The following is a 22,370-nucleotide window of genomic DNA, read 5'->3' as shown; positions in this document are numbered from 1 at the left end:
TCTAACGTTATTTGCATAGATAATATATCCTGAACGGCTATAAAAAAACAAAAACAGAATAGATGGGGCTTAAACTATGCTGGGCCCCAAATCCTTTCATTTTTCTATCCCTCATAAATAAATCACCCTGGAAAGAGAAATACTACGAATTAAAACTGATCACAATAGTTCGCTCACTTTATAATAGAACCCATGGATCTGAAGAGTAGGGGAACCAATCATCAGGCAGCTGGAGACTCTACAAGCCTGATGAGGGTCTTCCTGCAGGGGCTTGTTACTGTACGACACGCAGCAGCTATAGACGTGTTTTGATTCCTGTGGTGACTTGAATCCATCCAAGTCTAGAGTTTAGTTACAACCTGTTTAATTTCTGAATTTGATGTTTGGACAAAGTTGTGTTAAGAACCAGGTCACAGTCCTCATTTTACACACAAGTCTCACTAGGTAGCGAGTGGCTGCCACCTCCTGTTTTTTGTTTGACCATGGTTAACCCCGCCTACTTGGAGTTAAGGCCCCGCCCATTTTGCGTTAAAGGTCGCCCATTTGGATTTCAGGCCCCGCCCATTCCGCGCTAATGTGCCGCCCATTTTGGGTTTAAGGTCCCGCTCATTTGGGGGTTAACCCCCCCCCCCTTTCGAGTTAAGTTCCTGCCCATTCTGAGTTAAGGCCCCGCCCATTTGCAGGTGCTGTGGGCTGCAGGTGAACCAACAGGATTGAGTGGGCTGAACTCACCTGGCACCGACGAAGGACACGCCCTGAGGTGACGGAAAACTGGCTCTGAACTACACACAAGGTTTTCCAAACCTGGACAAAGGACACTTGTTATATGAGAAGGAGACTGATGCAAGTCTGCCAACGTCAGTACAAGCTGTTGTATTTATTGTACGACACACGACACAAAACATCCCATAGACAGAAGTTAATGGGAAACAGACTTTATTCTCTGTTGGGTGTTTCCTGTTTACGCTGAACATTATTACTTTCACTTTCCATTTGACTCGTCTGTCGCTGAAGTTAGTTTCACGTTCACTGCGCGTTTTCATGGTGCATTGAAATTCGTCGGAATTTTGAGACTTTGTTGGTACACGCAGACACCCGAAAACCGTGTTTAAAGCTAGTACTACTACTTAAAGTAGTACTACTGTACTTATAGCTGTCAAACCTGGACTAGATTATAATAAGAGGTTCATATTGCGTTTCTAACACCGTTTCTGATCTGTGAAATTCTTATTCTATTTGTGAAATGCAAAAAAGGGTGATTTCACTGCTTTTTCCACCCCTCATCATTTGAACCGGTCCACATCAAAAAACATTATACTTAGTCCGGTCAGACCTGGACTACATTATCCCAGAGAGGCCAACGATTCTTTAAGACCTAGTTTCAGATTTGTGAATCCTTTATTCAACCGTGAAAAAATAACAAAGAAAGCTAAAAATCTCAGTGCTACAGTGTTTCCACAACACGGCCTCTGTTGGTTGCTGGTTTGACTTTGACTTTGCAGGTCCCCGTCTCTCCGTTTCATTCGTGATCGTCATGTCGATCTTGTCTTTCTCGCTTCAAAAAAAAAGGAGAAAAGTTATTTTTACCTTTTGAAAAACAATCGAAACATCCTCGTAGATGGGTCAGTCGGTTCATTTGCTCTTCAGATTAATCTCTCAGCTTTGCTCTAACTGGGAGCGGTCGACCTCTCACCGGTGCCGATGTTCATTCCCTCACTTTTGCCAAAGCCTTCAACCGCGGCCTGTGTCAGAAGAACCATACGTCAGCCGTCCGTGTGCTTGTGCTTCATTTGACCTACATATCAAACTCAGTGAATTGATCTTGTGTATGTGTCCCACATCCCCCTGTCTCACATCTGCCATCATTCCACAGCCTGCTCTTCTCCTCCCGTCCGCCCCTTGTCCTCATTGTGTTCCCACCTTCGCCAATGACCAAACACCTTCTGCTGTCAGCCTGCACGGTGGCTGCTCACTGACCGGCCTGCGCATGGCGTCTCCTCGTCATCGCCTTGCAGCCCTTTTCTTTTGCCTCCATCTCCCAGCCTGCAATTGGAATTTTGAACGAGGCAAGTTTTTATTTTATTTAGATTTTTTTTTTCTTCTCTTTTTGACTGTCTGCCTGAAGCCCTTACCTGTTTAACCTTTTGGTGCCTGTGTTATGCTGCTTAAAAAGTAAACTCTGTTTGAGAGTCTCACAAAATCCAGAGCCTCCACAATGCACAGAAACATGGACATACTGTATGTATGTGTGTATATATATATATATATATATATATATATATACACAACGTCAGTTATACGTTATGTATGTGTGTGTGTGTGTGTATATATATATATATATACACACACACACACACACATACTCTCGATAAATATTTATAATAATAAATTATTAATATTAATATTATTATTAATATTATTATTATGAATAATAATAATAATAACAATAACAATAACAATAACAATAATAATAATTATTATTATTATTAGATATATATATATTTTTTTATTTTATATATATATATATGACCGGTATGTTCTTTCTGTTTCTTCTTCTTTTCTTCAGTATGTGTGTGCTTGTGTGCATTGTGAAAGCTCTGAACTTGTTCCTGTTTCCACAAATAGGACAATACTTTGACATATCACAAACTGTGACATAAGTGCAATATGGACCTCTTATATAATGTAGTCCATGTTTCACAGATATAAGTACAGTAGTTTGACTTCTATAAGTACAGATCTAGGTGTCGACCAAACTCTAAAAATTCCGAGGAATTTGAATGCACCACGGACCTAACTTCAGCCTCGTTTGACTGAGGACATGCAGAGGACATGTTTTCCAAGGTAATGTACTGAACTCTTTACGGTGTTTTATTCACCGTCTACTCTCTCACTGCAGATATTTTACCTGTTGGACTCATTGTATGAGCTTCAAAACACCACTCAACAAGTTTAAACAGTAGTTGGAATGTTTGGCGTCGTGCTTTGATTTCGTCTGCTTATCTGTCCCAACCCCATGGTCTGGAGACAGAGATAGAAGATGGTTAAACACTATTTAAAACTCACCCTTTTGACTGTGAACACGATCAAATCATATCGTTGGTCCTGGAAACGTGATGTGTTTTTAAAGAGGAGAAGATGTTTGGTGCGAGGTGGGCAGGATGACGTCACGTTATTTCTACTTGAATGAAGCCTTCAAACAGCGAAGTGACGTTTGTCTCTGATAGAGCAGGACGTATAGTTCAAAGTTCACTTTCATGACACTCGGTGTGTTTTTATTACACTGTAAATGAAGTTGTAAAAAGCGTCACAAGCCTGTTGGAAACAAACACAGTGAGTGAGTTCCTTCTGCTTCCTGCTCACAGTGAAGTGAGGAGGCCAGCAGCCGCCTGCCACCTCCAACTGGAATAAGCAGGTAAAAAACAGGACGTAAACACATGTTGAACATCACTATGTCAGCAGCTAGGACTTAGGGTTGCTGCGGTTATCGGTGTTAGACGGTGTCCGGGCGTACACCAGTTACATCGTTTTGCTTTATTTTAAATGAAACCCATGGAGTGAAGTTTTGCGCATCAGCGCCGACGTTCACCAGATAAAACAAATTCTAATCAGTAAAATACTAAGCGTGTGATCAATACTTAGTCGGACATTACAAAGTGGAAGTGGCTTCGTGCGCACACAGCAGAGCCCGCGGAGCCACAGTTCACTCATCACAGGAGGAGAGAGGCTATGGAAGACCTGAGATCAGGTCCAGATCAGGACCTGTCTGTTACGATCAGGGCTAGGAGGGACCCAAATGCGCGACACAGAGACGGTAGGCAGACAGGGGCAAACGAAGGAGGTTCATTTGGAGACACAGTGGAGACAACAGGAGGGGTCCAGTCGGGTTGGAACGGGTCCGAGCCGGCGGAACTACGGGACCAGGTGGAGCAGGACAGGGCAGGACCGGTGAGGACTGGGAAGGAGGGATCCAGGTTCCCGGGTGGAGGGACGGAGAACAGGGCTGGATGAAGCAGGACGGAAAGACTCGAATGAGGAGAGGAGACAGGCAGGTTAGGACAAGGATGAGATACTTGGATCTACAGACTAGGAAGGAGCCAGGAGAGATACCAACTTGGTAATTTATTTGACGATCTGATGATCAGTGACTGGGGAGGCGGAGAATAAATACTGCAGATGATGATGATGATGATGATGATGATGATGATGATAGGTCTCAGGTGTGTGTGTGTGGAGTTTGCCGGAGGGAGGAGCAGCAGTTGAAGAAAGAGCAGCCTCTAGTGGCGCTGGGAGGCCTTGGGCTTGACAGTACCCACCTGGCTTGAGCTGGGATTGGGACTGGGACTGGACCCGGAACTGGGACTGAACTCGGGACCTGACCTGGGACTGGGACTGAACTCGGGACTGGACCTGGGACTGAACTCGGGACTGGGACTGGGACCGGACCTGGTACTGGACCTGAACCTGGGACTGGACCGGGGACTGGGACTGAACTTGGGACTGGACCTGGGACTGGGACTGGGACTGGACTCGGGACTGGGACTGGACCTGGACCTGTTTTGTCGACACCTAGATCTGTACTTATAGAAGTGAAACTACTGTACTTATATCTGTGAAACATGGACTTGGGGCTGGACCTGGGGCTGGACCTGGGGCGGAGACTGGACCTGGGACTGGACTCTGGACTGCACCTGGGACTGGGACTGGACCTGGGACTGGACCTGGACCTGGGACTGGACCTTGGACTGAACTCGGGACTGGACCATGACCTGAACTCGGGACTGAACCTGGGACTGGACTCGGTACTGAACTCGGGACTGGACCTGGGACTGGGATTGTGCACACTGTTTACTACAAATCTGGCCCAGTTCCAAATATTGTTCCGGGACGGAGGACAGATCTGGGATCTAGGGGAAAGCTGGAGGGATGTCAGACAAGGGGGCCGAGGTGGAACAGAGGCAATGTCCATGGCAGTGGGTGCTCCATGCGGCAATACTACCAGTGGGCCAGTCAATCTGGGGTTTGTGGAGGTACCCCAGAACCAGGTGGTTTTGGGGGGAGTTGATGAGGTAAAACACCATGGTTTCCCAGTGGTTCCCGGACAGCCGCAGCTCGAGGGGGATCGTCTGGTGCTCTATCCGGGTGAGTTGTGACCCCGTCAGTCCATTGACCTCCAACAGTGCGGGGAGAGGAACGGGCGTCAGGCCAAGCTGGCGCGCCACTACTTGATCTAAGAAGTTATTGTCCACGCCAAAGTTTATCAGAGCCGAAAGTGGAAGAGTAAGTCCCCTCCAGGAGAGGGGCGGTCGAAAGCAAAGGATGGGTGGAAGGGTTAGAAGTGGTTCGACTGGAAAGTACTTCCAATGGGTTGTCGGACCCTCCCAGTTGGATCGGGCAGGTGGCCCAGAGATGTCCAGCCCGATCACAGTACAGACAATCTGAGAGCGACTCAGATCTGAGAGCGACTGAGCTGCATGGGCTCGGCTCCGAGTGGCCCGGGGGACTCTGGAGACATTCAAGAATGGTCAGCGCCGGGATGCACGGGCTGGAATCCCACCCCCTTCTCGCGCCGGTGCTCCGGGATCCGGTTGTCGTCCCACAGGTCGTTGTATAGGGCGTGCAGGAAAATGTCCTGGAGAGCTCCATCATTCCAACCGCTCTCCGTGGCCAGAGTCCAGAACTCGATGACGAGTGCAGAGGCGCTGGAGGGCCCTGACGGAGAGAAAGGAGCCTCTTAGCGGCTTCCTTGCTGTGAACCGGGTGGGTAAAGATCCTCCTCATCTCGTGGGTGAAGAGCTCGTAGGAACATCTCTCGGGACACCAGGCGAGAGCGGCCACTCTCAGGGAGACGATGCAGGCGCCGTCGGAGGAGTAGGGCGGCGGCTGTTGTTCAAAGACCACCGCGCACCGAAGTCACCGTCGTAGGGCGCCAAGGCCGGGATGTGGGGCTCACTGAGGACGAGAGGAGTGCTGGCAGCCAAGTTGGGGGATGGAGCGGGATCTGGTTGAAGCGGTGCAGCTGGCTGGGCCTGGAGGCTACTCACGACCACCGAAGGTTGTCCGTGATGCCCCCGAGTGCTTGGTCGTGCATTTACAGGGGTAAATGAAGGAGGTTTATTTGGAGACACAGTGGAGATGACAGGAGGGGTCCGGTCGTTTGGAACGGGTCCGAACTGACCGGACTATCAGACCCGGTGGAGCAGGACAGGGCAGGACCAGTGAGGACTGGGAAGGAGGGATCCAGGTTCCGGGTGGAGGGACGGAGAACCGGGCTGGATGAAGCAGGACGGAAAGACTTGAACGAGGAGAGGAGACAGACAGGTTAGGACAAGGATGAGATACTTGGATCTACAGACTAAGAAGGAGCCAGGAGAGACTCGGGTAAGTTAGCTGATGATCTGGCGTTCAGTGACTGGGGAGCCGGAGAATAAATACAGCAGTAGATGATGATGATGATGATGATGATGATGACGATAGGTCTCAGGTGTGTGTGTGTGTGGAGTTTGCCGGAGGGAGGAGCAGCATGAGGAAAGAGCGGCCTCTAGTGGCGCTGGGAGGCCGTGGGCTTGCCACTGTCTCCCTCCATGCGTAATCTCCATGTGTAATTAGCGCCTGTGCATAACGGAAAAACTCCTCACTGCGGCATCCCTAGTACGACAGTATGTTGGTGTCTTTATGTCAAGGTCTGCAGTCAACCATGAATGTGTCTGAGGAGAGAGAGGAGGGGCGTCCGACCTCTAGCACAACTCTGTCTGGGGAACATGGCGGCCCGAGCAAAACTAAGAGGTAAGATGAGGATCTCTGAGTGTCTGGGACTGTTGTCCATCTCAAAGCTAAGCAGTGATGTCACTGCACCTTCATGAGTCTGAGGAAAAGCTCTGTGTGTGTTGTGTTGAAGGCGAAAGCAGCAGGAGAGTCCAGAGGGTCCTGCCCCCAGTGGGGTCTCCTTCAAGAGTGACCGCTCTATGGATCATCCTTTTGGCTTCAAAGATGGCCGCCCCCTCAGTGAGAAGAGGTAGGACTTTCAAACAGAGGAGATGGTTGTTATCATTCTCTACTGAGCAGGGGGAACAAGTCAGGAGGAAATGAAGTGGTCAGAACCTTCAAACTCTGTAGATTTAGGGTCTTCTCTCCAAACATCACATTTATAAGCACAGTGGTCCCCTGGTCTTTCTAGGGGAATCAATAACTGTGTTTGGGTGTGGGTGCGTGTGTGTGCAGAGCAGAGGTGAGGATTTATCAAATAGTTGATCAAATAAAACAGCTAAACATCCTCAAATCCTAGCATCCGGATGGTGCTTATTGTTTATCTGGTAGATTCCATCAGGAGAGAGCAGACTGTCCTGAACCCAGCTGTGTCTCCATGAAGAGTGACTGGTCTATGGATCATCCTTTTGGCTTCAAAGATGGCCGCCCCTCCAGGGAGAAGAGGTAGGACTTTGAAACAGAAGATGGAAACAGAGGAGATGGTTGTTATCATTCTCTACTGAGCAGAGGGAACAAGTCAGGAGCAAATGAAGTGGTCAGAACCTTCAAACTGTGTGTGTGTGTGTGTGTGTGTGAGCGTGTGTGTGTGTGTGAGCGTGTGTGTGTGTGTGTGTGTGAGCGTGTGTGTGTGTGTGTGTGTGTGTGTGTGTGTGTGTGTGTGTGTGTGTGTGTGTGTTCTCCACAGAGACCAGCAGAGGTCAGAGGTCACCAGTGCTCAGTCTGGACAGCAGCATCAAACAGACCTGGACTCCTTATTCCTGGTGTGTAAATGTCCAACAAGCTCCAAATGACATGAAGCAGCATGTGTTGTGGTGCTGATGGTCTCCATGCTTCCTCTTCACACCAGTGGGATGTGAATCCAGGACAGTAAAGTTCTCATCGATGTTCTTCTGTTCCAGCTGCTGGAGGACAACATGGTCACCTTTGTGAAGGAGGAGCTGAAGAGGCTCCGGAAGGTTCTGAGTCCAGATGAGCCACGATGCTCAGAGAGGCAGAGGGAGGAAGAGGATGATGAGGTGGACGCTGAGGAAGAGGAGCAGAGGAGGAGCGCCAGAGAGGGAGTTGTGAACATCACACTGCACTTCCTGAGGAGGATGAAGCAGGAGGATGTGGCTGACTCTCTGCAGAGCAGTAAGAGACTGTGCTTCACACACTCCCCCACTCTCGACCTAGTATAATTACCTGCAAATTGTCGGTACGCCTGTGAATGGAAGTGTGTGGGAATGGAAACAGTTACATTGCCGTAAAGTTGAGGTGGAGCCAAATCTAAATAAAGCACAAATAGTGTTTTTTTAAGAACATTTATTTTGTACAAATATTTAAAAAAAAAAGATTTGTTTTCGGGAAGAAAGAAAAAAAAAATTCTGAAGAATGGCAAGTTCAATCTGAACCGTGGAGCTTGGCTCCAAAGACGAGAAACTGGAACACTTCCAGTCTATGGAGAGAGGTCTTTATATTCTTATATTATCCTTTTTCTTTTTGAAATGCCACTCAGACCCTAGACTTGTCTTTTACAGTTATGGGTTCTGTGCGACCGTGTGGTGGCATCATGCACAAGCGCCTGGGTTGCCCGCTGGCTGCACCGCAGGGCAGTGGGATGGGGTCTCTGTCCCCTCTCAATCAGCAGAGAGAGGAGTTTGTGGGGTGGGGAGACCGATTCTTTTATCTAGTCTCGCATGACATTAGACACATCTCGCAGAAGAATGATGTAATGTATCCCGAACAGTCGTCTATGTGGGAACAGACTCCATACAGAACTTTTCCGTAAAGGAGGCTATGTGGGAATGACTACCTAAGGCCCTTGCCGGATTTTATTTTAAGAAACTTGATTTAGATATTGATTACGTCACAGGCAAGTTTAGGCTTCCCTGGTCCCAGACCACGGCCGTACGGTTACACCTGTAAAGGAGATCGGGTCAGATATCTGGAGTTAGAGAGCCAGTTGTGATGCCAAAGAATTGTCGTGAAAATTCCTGCCATGCGTGGGGTGAGATAATTCAGGTTAAACAGAAAATACAACCGTCACTTAGTCTAAGTTTATTGTATAGAACATTAATCAGCGGGGAGCACTTAACAGGTCACACAGAAAAGCAAAGAGCATCTCTCTTGAACCATCTTGCTAAAGGTTCAACTACGTCACATGAACCGTTACTTAGAAGAGAACTTTGTATCAATCGTGTCGCAGCGGGCGTAGTCTGGTTTCCTGTCCAGACGGTCTGGCGGGGTGCAATAAGTCGGAAGGAAAGGCAACTTCTCCTTTGGTCACAAGGCGGTTTAAACTATGACCTGCAGTACAAAATGCTCTTGTTGTTATGAAGCAGATATGGGGTTAGAAGCGGGCATAGGCCTAATTCTGTCATTTTCCATTACATTTTGGAAAGGGGCTTAAGAAGAGACCTCAAGCAGCTCTCTAAACCTAGAAAGCCCAGAGATAGAAGCTAGAAGACAATCTAGGAGCCAGGACAGAGTTTATGGGACACTATAGGAGTTAGGAGATGGTCTAGGACAGGAGCCGCCATCACAGAGTTAGTTGGCCTCAGGCCTCATAAGCACTGAAAACATGTATTTTTCCCCTCCGTTTAAAAAAAACAATCCTGTTTAAGAAAATCTCACCATCCACAAGCACGCCAGCACAGCAGGAGGTGATAATATGTCATAAAACTTGGTGTCAAACACCACAGAAGAACGTGAGCATTGAGCTTCTACATAATATTCAGACACAACACTGTACGGACGCCGTTCTTAAAGCTGGAGAGACTTCTCAACTTGTAATGAGACACGGTGAACAACATAATGGACACAAGCAAGTTGACGTCAGCGCTTGACACATTACCAGGAAATATTGACATTATTCTCATTGACCTTAACATCTACTCATTGATGTTCTCTGTTGTTTGTTCATTCAGTAAATTGTGCTCCTGTCTGCCAACGTCAACTGAAGTCTCATCTGAAGAAGAAGTTCCAGTGTTTGTATGAGGGAATCGCTAAAGCAGGACAAGCAACACTTCTGAAGCAGATGTACACAGAGCTCTACATCACAGAGGGAGGGGGTGAGGAGGTCAACCAGGAACATGAGGTCAGACTGATTGAAGCAGCTTCCAGGAAAACAGTGACAGAAGAAACAGTCATCAAATGTCAAGACATCTTTAAACCCTTACCTGGACAAGATCAACCAATCAGAACACTGATGACAACGGGCGTGGCCGGCATTGGTAAAACAGTGTTAACACACAAGTTCACTCTGGACTGGGCTGAAGACAACGCCAACCAGGACATACACTTCACATTTCCATTCACCTTCAGAGAGCTGAACTTGCTGAAAGGGAAACAGTTCAGTTTGGTGGAACTTGTTCATCACTTCTTTCTTGAAACCAAAGAATCAGGAATCTGCAGCTACGACAACTTCCAAGTTGTGTTCATCTTGGACGGTCTGGATGAGTGTCGACTTCCTCTGGACTTCCAGAACAATGAGACGTGGACTGATGTCACAGCATCCACCTCAGTGGACGTTCTGCTGACAAACCTCATCCGGGGCAACCTGCTTCCCTCCGCTCGCCTCTGGATAACCACACGACCTGCAGCGGCCAATCAGATCCCTCCTGAGTGTGTGGACATGGTGACAGAGGTGAGAGGCTTCAGCGACCCACAGAAGGAGGAATACTTCAGGAAGAGATTCAGAGAGGAGGAGCAGGCTGACACCATCATCTCAAGCATCAAGGCATCACGCAGCCTCCACATCATGTGTCACATCCCAGTCTTCTGTTGGATCACTGCTACAGTTCTGGATCACGTCCTGACAACAGCCCAGAGAGGAGAGATGCCCAAGACCCTGACTGAGATGTACATCCACTTCCTGCTGGTTCAGTCCATACAGGGGAACGTCAAGTATCATGGAGGATCTGGGACAGATCCACGCTGGAATACAGAGAGCAAGGAGATCATTCTGTCCCTGGGAAAACTGGCCTTTGAGCAGCTGGAGAAAGGAAACCTGATCTTCTATGAAGCAGACCTGGCAGAGTGTGGCATTGATGTCAGAGCAGCCTCAGTGTACTCAGGAGTCTTCACCCAGATCTTTAAAGAGGAGTGTGGGCTTTACCAGGACAAGGTGTTCTGCTTTGTCCATCTGAGCATCCAGGAGTTTCTGGCTGCTGTTTATGTCTTTATGGCGTTCACCAGCACCGGTGTCAATCTGCTGTCAGGGGCACAACCAACATCAAAGTTCTCTCAGGGAAAGAAAAAAGAACTTGACTTACAATCCCTCTACCAGAGTGCTGTGGACAAGGCCTTGCAGAGTGTCAACGGACACCTGGACTTGTTCCTTCGCTTCTTATTGGGCCTTTCACTGGAGACCAATCAGCTGCTCCTACGGGGCCTGCTGGAACAGACAGGAAGTAACTCAGTGACCAATCAGGAAACCGTGCTTTACATCAAGGAGAAGTTCAGTGAGAATCTCTCTCCAGAAAGAAGCATCAACCTGTTCCACTGTCTGAATGAGCTGAATGACCATTCTCTAGTGGAGGAGATCCAACATCACCTGAGATCAGGAAGTCTCTCCACAGAGAACCTCTCCCCTGCTCAGTGGTCAGCTCTGGTCTTCATCTTACTGTCATCAGAAGAGGAGCTGGAAGTGTTTGACCTGAAGAAATACTCTGCTTCAGAGGAGGCTCTTCTGAGGCTGCTGCCCGTGGTCAAAGCCTCCAAAACATCTCTGTAGGTGCACAGATAACATACGTATATTAACTGTACACTGTTTGAAATCTGATGACATATTTTACATGAATGTACTTGTATATCTGATATCAAACTATGTATTTATCTGTGTCATGTTGATGTGCAGGCTGAGTGGCTGTAATCTGTCAGAGAGAAGCTGTGAAGCTCTGGCCTCAGTTCTCAGCTCCAACTCCTCTCATCTGAGAGAGCTGGACCTGAGTACCAATGATCTGCAGGATTCAGGAGTGAAGCTGCTCTCTGCTGGACTGGGGAGTCCACACTGTGCCCTGGACACTCTCAGGTCAGTGTTACTCAACCTCTGGAACCAACTGGCTCATGAATGGACATCAAATAATGATGCATTTACGTACATGAATGTCCTTCTGACAAAGTGTGTGGAACATGTGTACTATATACAGTATGTGTCTGCATGATCTTACATTTTTAAATCACCCATAAAAATACTTGACTTGTATGATTTCATGGCTCTATGGAATATTGACTGATTGGTCAATCAATGGTCAGTTATTTCTAAATATTGACGTCTGTTAATAATGAGCTTTGTTAGGGTTAAAAACTCCTACCTGCATGTGTTTACATCCGGCTGGCATACTGGTTCTAAAATCATTACAAATCAATATTCCATCTCAATGCACTATGTTTCAGTTTCTGTTGCCGTAGCAACCGTCTTCCTGATGTTGGCACCTGGTGCTTCATGTTGTTTGCAGCTTGTCAGGCTGTCTGCTCACACAGGAGGGCGTGGCTTCTCTGGCCTCAGCTCTGAGCTCCAACCCGTCCCATCTGAGAGAGCTGGACCTGAGCTACAACCACCCAGGAGAGGCAGGAGTGAGGCTGCTCTCTGCTGGCCTGGAGGACCCACGCTGGAGACTGGACACTCTCAGGTATGAAGAGACCAGCTGACACTCCCTGACAAGCTCTTCTACAAGGAGGACGCTCTACAACCATGTGGTCAATCATACTGGGATGCTGGGGAACGTGCTTTGTTGTTAGACAGCACATATGACCGATGCATGATGGGAAACCATGGATACGGGAGCTTCTTAATGTCCGTGTTTCCCTGATCTCAGAGAATGTTCTGACTGTGTTCTTCCCAGGGTGGAGCACGGTGGAGGGTGGAGGCTGAAACGAGGTGTGAGCAAGTGTAAGTGTCTGTTTAGTTTGATTCATTACTATTGATCAACTATTTAGATGGAAAGTCCATCCACACGGCAGTACGGGACGTCCATCCATTCACATCCTACTGAGAATGAAGATGATGGTGGACATCATGTGTCTTCATCACACTGCTGATAAATGGACAATCTGTCTGTTGATTAATCCACAATGAATGAACCAAACAGGGATGTTAGATTATAAACTGTTGCTGTTTTGTGTCTTGTTCTCCACCAGATGGTGTTAAACTCACACTGGACCCAAACACAGCACACAGAGAACTCTGTCTGTCTGACAACAACAGGAAGGTGATGAAGGTTGAAGAGAAGCAGCCACATCCTGATCACACAGACAGATTTGACTTCTATTTTCAGGTGTTGTGTAGAGAAGGTCTGACTGGACGCTGCTACTGGGAGGTAGAGAGGGAAGGAAGGGTTGATATAGGAATGACATACAGAGGAATCAGAAGGAGAGGAGAGGGTTCTGACTGCAGTCTTGGATGGAATGACAAGTCTTGGAGTCTGTGTTGTTTTAATGATCATTACTCTGCCTTGTACATTAACAGTAAAACAGACATAAATCTCCCTCCGTCCTCTGGTCCTCACAGAGTAGGAGTGTATCTGGACTGGTCTGCTGGCACTCTGTCCTTCTACTCAGTTTCCTCTGACACACTGAGACACCTCCACACCTTCTACACCACGTTCACTGAACCACTCCACCCTGGTTTTAGTTTGTGGAGGTCTGGTTCCTCAGTGTCTCTGTGCCAGATGGAGGAGCTGTAGTATCCTCTCTCTAAAAGCTGACCTGAATATTAAATGTTTTTATCACATACAGTAGTTTATAAACACTGTACGAAATTACCTGTCCACGCTGCTATACATTCATGTATTTGACATATTTTTATAGAAATTATCCCTCAATCTGTATATAACTTTACTGTCAAATAACACATTTTGGAGTCATGTTAATGTTTGGCAATGTGCTCTTCCAGACTTTCTTTTCACTTTTTTATTCACCTTTAAAACTAATAGGATTCAACAGTTTATTCGGAATCCAAGTCATCTATTGTTATTGATGTAGCAGTGTTCCTATTGTGTCACTATTTTCTATAGAAAATGCCATGTTAGTGGCATTAAAAAAAGTCCAGAAAGCAGGAAGAAGCTGAATTGTTGAATACGCTAGATATCCTGTTGAAGAAAGATGTTCTTACACCAGAGGACCAATAAGAGAAATTTGAAATCCAAATGAAACTTGACCAAATTGACTTGGACGCAGCAAAAGGAGCCTTTGTTAGATCCAGAGCTTAAATGGCTTGAAAAAGGGGAGACAAATTCCAGATATTTTTCCTCTCTTGAAAAAAGAAATGATGAAACTGATCTTAATGCATTTTGAATAACTGATGGCAAATAGATCTCTCAATATTTGGTTGAGTTGTTCTATCTAAAGCTGAGGGACTCTCTCGATTGGTCTCTCCTTCCCTGTCTCTTTGTGTGAACGATGTAACCTGCAACCAGGTGAATACAGTTGTTCATCGTTTCATTTGGAAGAGTCTTTGAAATAAGAAAGCAGAAGGTGGTCTTGAAGTCTTACATTCCAATGATGTGGTTAATACCTTTAGAGTCAACTGGTTGAAGAAGTGCCAAAGTGATGCAAATTCAATGTGGAGCTTAAGCTGCATTTTCGAAAGATTCGGGGTCTTTAGTTTCTTCTGTCTTGTGATCTTCTGCCATCCAAACTACCAATGAAATTGTCCAAATGTCATCAGCAGACACTCGTGGCTTGGAAAATGTGTTGTACACACTATACTTTAATATGGAGTAATGCTGATATGACCATAAGAAACAAATCAATATGTTTTTCTAACTGGCATTTTAGAGGTATTGATCATAATTTTCACGATTTTGATTAATCTGGCAAAATACAACTTCCCTATTCTTTTGATAGAATGTAACTGTGATTAAAGCTATCCAAAATGGCCTCATACAACTTGTAAAGTGGCATTTGTCAGGCAGGCAGCAAGCTCAGGGTGTCAGACACGGTGGCCAGCAAGCTTCAGATGACGCTCCTTAATCTTGTCTGTCACTCTCAGCATGCCGTTGTAGAGGTCAATGTTCCGCGTATGGCCCTGCTACGATACTTCAAGGGCCATGCGCAACATGCGGGTATAGCAGCCATCCAGTGACTTCTCGGCCTTGGTTGTGAGGGTCCATGTCTCCAAGCCGTATGGTAGGGGAGGAATAGTGACCTTTTGAGTCTTGTACTGAGGGTTGACGTCCACACTTTCTTCATGTTGTGGAGCGCCGACCACGCCAGTCCTCGTCTGGTCCTGAGGTCCTTCTCACTGGAGTCTATGTGACAGCAGAGATATTTAAAGTTGGTTGGGGTTTGGAGCAGCATGCCATCTCTGGTGTGGACGGTAGCATTGGTGGTGTTATATGCAAGCACCTGGTTGTCCCCGTGTTGAGATGCGGTCCTATCTTCAGACCCTCCTCCTCAATAGGACAATAGGAGGGTGCGGGCCTGCTCCACCGTATCTGAGACAAGCGCTATGTCATCGGCAAAGTCCAGGTCAATGATATTTACTGGAGCCACTCGCTGACTCTGGCATCGGACCAGGGTGAAGCCTAGCTCCTCCTCTCTCCCACCAATGGCTTTCCTCAGCATGTAATCAGGCACGATGAAGAGATATGGAAGATGTCGAACAGCTCAGTGTACCGTCAGGCGTGGTGACCTTAGCCTGGATGCGTGCGTAGGACACTGCCACTGTTTCACAAGCTTCTCCAGTATTGCATAGGCCCTCAGTATGTCCAGCATCCATTCCTTGTGTATGGAGTAGAACGTCTTGCAAAAGTCAATGAAGGTTATTGACAGTGGGGCAGTGGCTTAAGAGGTAGAGTGGGTCATCTCGTAATCGGAAGATTGCCAGTTCGATACCCGGCTCCTCCTGGTAGCGTGCTGATGTGTTCTTGAGCAAGATACCCTATCTCATAATTGCTCCCTGGGCGCCGTTATATTGCAGCCCACTGCTCCTAGATACCTGGGTTCCTCGGATGGTAAAATGCAGAGAAATGCATTTCGTTGCCTCAGTACTTGTACTTGCAATGACAACTAGTTGAATCCAGTCTAATCTAACAGGAATGGAGGAATAGAATGGAGGACTCTCAATGAGTGCTCCATTCCTCTGGAAGTTACCTCTTCTTGTATGCGTTGTTCATGAGGTCAAGCATGAAGTCCTCAATGGGGATGTATATCAGGACCTCTGGAAAAACAGTCTTCTCCACAGCCCTTTCCACCCTTCAGTGACATTTTGGCTTTGTCATAGGCCCTGTGTGTAAAGGGCCAATCCTCGACGTCTAGGTCCTCGAACACTCTCTCCAGCTCGGACTGCTCATCTAATACCACGACTCGGCTCCGAAGAGGTTCTATTCAAGAGGGTTTTGAGGAACTTCTACCAGCAATCCCATTGATCAGCTTCCAACTCATGTTGTGCTACTGGTTCAGATGGACTGCCTCCACTTCTCTGATCTTGCTGGCAAGCTTCTCCTCAATAACTTAATAGGTCTGGTACAAGATCTTCTTCTTCTTGTTGTACTCCTCTTAGCAGATGTCACTGCAGCCCTTGAGTAGTGCGCAGTATGCCTTTTCCATCTCCACCTTGGCTCTGATGACTCGTGGGTCAGAGGAAACCCTCACATTCTTCCTCTACTTGGGAACTTTCTCAATTTACTCCTCTGCTGCGCCCTCATTTGCTTTCACAAACTTTCCGTAATGTTCTATTGCCGACTCTCCTTCCTCCGTCGCCGCCTGGAACCGGTTGTGGACCTCCAAAGTGTACCTCCTCTGAAGCCTGTTGTCCCTAAGCCTCCACCATTCTCACCTGGGTCACATGGGGAGGTGCCCGTAGGCAGAGTCACACATTCATCGCCACTATTCGGTGATCAGACTCCATAGATGAGAAGGTACTGCAGGCACCTGAGTTGACCACGCTGTTTCGCCACTTCTGCCTGGTCAAGATGAAGCCAATCTGTGCCTTTGTCCCTGATGGTGACAGCCACGTCCATAGCCACCTCCTTCCCTTCTCGAACATCGTGTTGCTTGCTAGGTGGGAGTGGTCCTCCATCAGCTCCAACAAGAGAACCCCCTTATCATTTTTTCTTGGTGATAGGTGAATGCAACATCCTCATGTCCTAGTTGTGCATTAAAATCACAGAGAATGGTCAGGATGTTGTGGACTGGGACAACCTTCACTGCTTGTCCGGGGTTGCTGTAGAACTTCACCTTCTCCTTGTCCGCCATTTGAAGTGTTGGAATGTAGGCAGCCACAGTGGTGAGGATTGTGTTGCTTTTGAAGGAAACAATGATGACATGGTCAGAGGTCGAGGTTAGGCTGATGAGCATTCTCTGTGCCTCCTTGCTCAGCATGAGCCCAACCCCTCCAGTCGTAGCTTTCACCTTATTCCTCCATGCCTATGTATTGATAAGCTGGTAGCCTTCTACCATTGTGATGTCAACCCCCTCCTTCTTGTCTTGGCATGCACCCTCCTGTTCTTCTGCACCCCACACACTGCCGCTCCCTGCCTCTTCATCACCTCAGCTAGCTTCTTGGTTCTTGAGCCCTCCCTCACCGTCATATTGTTTATGGTGTCGAGAGTCAAATTCCTCCTACTCCTCAGTAGCACATCGGTTCTGCGGCACAAAACCTTACGGTATTTAAATAAATATAGAAATATATTTTGTACTTGTTCTAAACTTATTAAATTGAAGTTTGTTTTATCTACCAATTGATTTTTTTTTTTATTGTGTAATCCAATTTCATTTTTCTCCAGTGCATTGTATTGTTGTACAGTGGTACCTCGACGTACGACTGTAATTTTTTCTATATGTTAAAACAGTCGTATGTCGAAGCATTTTTTCCCATATAAATTATGAAATCATGAAGGATGAAAATAAACAAAATACACAGCACAAACACAGTAAATATGAAAAAAAATATCGATAAGCCACGAACTACGTGCATACACCATGTAGGTCGCCTGCTGACTGACCGCCGACGCGCCAACTGCAAATTTCCACGGTCGTATCTTGGAGCAGTCGGTCGCAAGTTGATACAAATTTTAGCGACTATCGCTACTCGTATCTTGGATTAATCGTAAGTAGATGCTGTTGTAAGTCGAAGTACCACTGTATTGCTGTTCTCACAATAAAAAAATGAATAATAATAAAGTAAAAAGATATGATTGTCACTGCTGTTGTATCGCTGTTTCCATTTTTCTAATTTGCTGGTGCCCATCTGACTCTTAAAGCAACACTGTTATTTAATTTTACCTGAAAATAACAGCTTCAAAATCATTTTGACAGTACACTGACTTGTAATATGGAGAATGGCACCTCTTTCATTCCTACTCTGTGTTCGGGTACCAAACCGTGGGAAAAGTGCTTTAGGCTTTACGGCTCTATGTCACTGGCTTGATGTTTGGTTCCAGTAATTGCAGTTTTGTTTTTTTTGCCTGGTAAAATTTATAATAAAGAAGAAGAAGCTGATAAATTCAGCTTCTTCCTTCTTCCGATCAATTTTAAACTTGCCAGTAGAATATCCAGTAATAATTCTCATATAAAAAATGTAGCTGCTCGACCTCCCCGACGGCGCAGATGAGATGGGCCACTGGTGCTGCCCGGCACCAGCACCTCAGCCACAACACAGCCGCACCTCAGCCGAACCAAAGAAATTACCAAGTACCGATCCCTGTGGGACCCCACTAGTAACATTACAATACTCAGAGGTCACATTGCCATGAATTACATGGTGGGTCCTCTCTGAAAGATAATATCTAAATCAGGAAAGTGCAAAACCTCTAATGCCAATGCAAGTGTCAAGGCAATCTAGAAGTAGGGTATGATCAACAGAATCAAAAGCCACTGTAGCCCGTAGCCGGTGTAGTCCGAGGTTGGCAGAGCCTCACTAACACGCCTGCAGGAGCCAAATCCCAGAGGTGGAGAAAAGAAGAAAGACGAGCAGATAACAGCGGATTAAAGTAGATTCAAGCAAAACGCTGCTCCGCACTTGGGAAAAACCCAAGCTCGGGAGCACTGGACACAAACAAGCTGTGGTTCAAAGTTCAATCCACATCCATCTAGATTTGGAGCAGGAATTAGTGAAAAACTGTTGCAATTTTACCGGAAGTCGCAGAACGTTGGCGCAAAATGCTTTATGATGTGAACATACTATTTATGATAAATGTGCAGGTTCTGATTCAGAATGTCCATTCACACTGTGTTCAGCGTGCGGTGTAGACTCTGTTGCCCTGCAGTGGTTAGAGATTACAAATCACATGCGTGTGTGCGTGTTTGTGTACCCTCTTACCACGGTAGATGATCTGTTTGATTGATATTTTATCTCTTTGGTCCCTATTACTCTGCCACATTAATGAAAAATACAAAAAACAGAAGTCCAAAAAAGCTCTTGACCACGTAGTCAAATCCACTCGGATGTATGACTGAGTGATACGTTCAAGATCCAGCGAGGCGTCGGAAAAATATAAACCATGTAATGGTAATTACTATTTAGTTAAAGTTCAAGCTCAAGAGATTATTTGTCACATACATATACATACGGTCATACATATGCAGTGAAATGTCATGACACCCGGTGATTACGCACAATAAACTCTATAAGCTCTAAAAATACAAAAAATACAAAAATGTGCGTAATCGACACGAGGTGCTCGCGCAGGCAGCCGCAAGGGGCGACGCCACAGTTGCGATTCTGGGTTCTATAATTATATAAAATAGGTAATTGTCTGTGTTGTATTAAATATACATTTAAATCCTCCAAAATGAAACTTACCTTAACTTACCTCCAGTACTTCAAGTTCAAGTTAAAGAGATTATTTGTCACACACATATATGTGTGTTATACATATTTGCAATTACATGGAAAATAAACTTATTGAAAATGTAATTCAAGAAAAAAAGTCACCACTAAAATTACATAATATCTTCTACTATCATAAACCTGTGTAAATATGTCATCATTGACGCACATGAGACACAACGACATCACTGAGACTTAACATATACTTGCATACAACAAGGTAAGTTATAACAATGACAAGATTTGGTTTAAAGTAAAAAATAAACAGTTGTTTTAAAGAAACGTTAAGTGCTACTTAAGGTTTTGGTGGTGCTGCTGGAGGTCTTGGTGGTGCGTTTGGAGGTCATTGTGGTGCCACTGAAGGTTCCACAGGTGCTTCCTGAGGACCTGTAGGTGCCGCTGGAGGTCTTGATGGTGCCGCTCGAGGCCTTGGAGGTGCCACTGGAGGCCTTGGTGGTGCCACTGAAGGTTCCCCAGGTGCTACTGGAGAGAAGCACCTGGGGAACTAGAAGTGTTGCTACAAGTGTCAAAGATGTATTTCACAAACACGAACGTAATTCAAGATTAAGGATTGAAATATTGTAAGAAGAACGCCTCACGACAAAGAGGAACACCCGCCTCCACAGCAAACAAAGAGAGAACTCGCGAGGATTCCCGACCAGTGGGAAACCTCTCACAAACCCCCCGACCATGATGGCCATTGAAGGAGGTCACTTCCGGTTTGGCCCCCTTAGAGGACATAAAAACCCTGGACCACAACCGCTCTTTAGTTCTCTTCTTCCCCTAAGACTCTATACTCTCTTGTGACCATGAAGTTCACCTGAAGGACTTACATTCACTCTACCTGGCACAGTGGCACATGGCCTGTCTGCTCTTTGTTCTTTTGAAACCACGTTTTCGCAACATGACTCTGCCAATTCGCGACCCGCAAGACCCTCAGGTATGCATCATGCATTGTAAGCCTTCACTCCTTTTTACTTCCCCTCAAACCTGGTTGAAGAACCACCGTTTTAAGATCCACCCTTTCCGCTCGAATAAGCATTTTGGGCGAGGCACTTATCCTGCGTTGAACGAACGCAATCCTTGCCGTTAAAAAACCCGACAATTCGGAAAGATACGTAACCCTCATTGCCGGTCCCCACCCGACCAATCATTGGTGCCGACACGGTGATCCAGAAAAAGGCAAACTGAAATTATCATTCGCGAGTGGATGTAACTACCGCTGAACGCAGGGAAAAAAAGTGTGAAAGTGGGGTGTTATAATTGATAAAAAAAAAAAGTGGCTGGCATTTGCTTTAGTATCAATATGAACGAGGTGGGCGATTTATACATGTGAACATTTGGTTAGAAAGAATAGTAGCAGCATTGAGTCTCGAGGCCCCCAGAGAAGCCGGAAGCCCACGGAGCAACCCCCACTACTGCCCTGAGACGCATAATCCAGGCACAAGACGCAGCTGCAGGTGCAGAACCCGGGCCGTGGTCGCCAGGCACGGACCATGTCCCTCTCTGACAGACCGGCACCCTGCCTGAACCCTCCGCCCTGCAGGCCAGCCAGTGAGGCCCCTGCGCCTATCCACACCCCCACAAGGCTGTGGTAGTGCGCACCACTCGCACCCCTCGCATCACTCGCACCCCTCCTGCCCCGCAGACCATGGTCTAGTGGAGTGTTGCTCAGAGAAAGATTTGTGTGCAAGTGTATGTGTTCTAAGCTAATATGAGTGCTATTAAAACTTTGGGACGGACGAGAAGCACATCGGGGCAGGAGTGTGATGGGTAAGATCGCCACATCCCCACCCACATAGCTCACACACCACCTGTCCCGCAAACCCTAGGCCTATTTTGTGGTGTATGTGCTGACTATGACTTTTGGAGAGATAGGCAGTTGGAGTCACTAGGAGAGATAGGCAGTTGCCCCCCCCCCCCCCCCCCCCCCACCCACAGTCCGACCCCCCAATGATGAGCACCAAAGAACAGGTGCCCAGGCAGCCCGGAGCGCTAACAGGACTCCGCCCGCCACCTTAGGAGACCACATGGGGAGCCCCAGGCCGTGCACACCCAGCCAGCCTCAGCTCCCCGCCCGGGTCACAGGACCAGACGAAATGTCTAACCAGCCACGGCACAACTTGCCACCCCTTCCCCGACGCAGAAGGACACGCCACCCAGCCCATGGGGCGGCAACCCCAGTGGCACGCCAAGACCCGAACCCGCAACTGGGGAAATGTCCCTGCTCCATCATTGCCAAGTTTGAAGACTTCAAGCACAAGGAGCTGGTTAAAAGCAAATGACGGAAGATGAAAGGACCCACGCTGGGTATGAACAACCAATTCCTCTGGGAGATCAACGACCGACGGAAGGTGCTGTACCCCATCCTGAAGGAGATCCAGTAGAAGGGTAAATTATCGCTGGTTGTTAATAAACTATATATAGACGGTCTGTTATTCTGAGAATCCCCCAGTCTAAAAAGCAATGTAAAGGAGGGTAAACCAGACTTATCTATGGGAAAGCATGGGCACGATAGTATAGCTATTACTCGCCTCGCCTGCAGGGCGGGCGGTTTGGGCGTGGTGTAGGTCTGTGGGTTGTATGTGTGCGCCTCTGAGGTGCAGGGTCTCCTCCCTCCCTGCTCCCT

At 47.0% G+C, this 22,370-nt stretch overlaps 1 protein-coding gene and 1 long non-coding RNA gene across 2 annotated transcripts; one reads left to right on the top strand and one right to left on the bottom strand.

The window, feature by feature from the left end:
• Window positions 1–1,041: 1,041 nt before the first annotated feature.
• LOC307243486 lies at window positions 1,042–3,167 on the bottom strand. The gene is made up of 4 exons (XR_013844626.1): window positions 3,067–3,167; window positions 1,855–2,043; window positions 1,694–1,742; window positions 1,042–1,555 (listed from the first exon to the last, which is right to left on the bottom strand). It is a non-coding gene; the product is annotated as an uncharacterized lncRNA (long non-coding RNA).
• Window positions 2,822–18,103, top strand: LOC307243485 (protein NLRC3-like). Its single transcript, XM_080018310.1, has 11 exons — window positions 2,822–2,844; window positions 6,684–6,786; window positions 6,899–7,015; window positions 7,318–7,431; window positions 7,673–7,748; window positions 7,887–8,118; window positions 9,894–11,697; window positions 11,825–11,998; window positions 12,426–12,599; window positions 12,813–12,859; window positions 13,108–18,103. The coding sequence occupies exons 2-11, from the start codon at window positions 6,698–6,700 to the stop codon at window positions 13,650–13,652; spliced, it is 3,372 nt and encodes a 1,123-aa protein (XP_079874436.1). The 5' UTR covers window positions 2,822–2,844; window positions 6,684–6,697; the 3' UTR covers window positions 13,653–18,103.
• Window positions 18,104–22,370: the final 4,267 nt, after the last annotated feature.

Source organism: Zeus faber (assembly GCF_960531495.2).
Source record: "Zeus faber genome assembly, chromosome: 17".
Lineage (NCBI taxonomy): Eukaryota > Metazoa > Chordata > Actinopteri > Zeiformes > Zeidae > Zeus > Zeus faber.
This window is presented reverse-complemented; position numbering and strand designations above follow the sequence as displayed.

Bases quoted from the DNA above. Each gene is read 5' to 3' on its own strand.
- LOC307243485 (XM_080018310.1), top strand. From the start codon at position 6,698: ATGAATGTGTCTGAGGAGAGAGAGGAGGGGCGTCCGACCTCTAGCACA. The intron at 7,432-7,672 runs GTAGGACTTTGA...TGTTCTCCACAG, and splicing joins CGCCCCTCCAGGGAGAAGAG to AGACCAGCAGAGGTCAGAGG. The intron at 11,698-11,824 runs GTAGGTGCACAG...GTTGATGTGCAG, and splicing joins AAAGCCTCCAAAACATCTCT to GCTGAGTGGCTGTAATCTGT.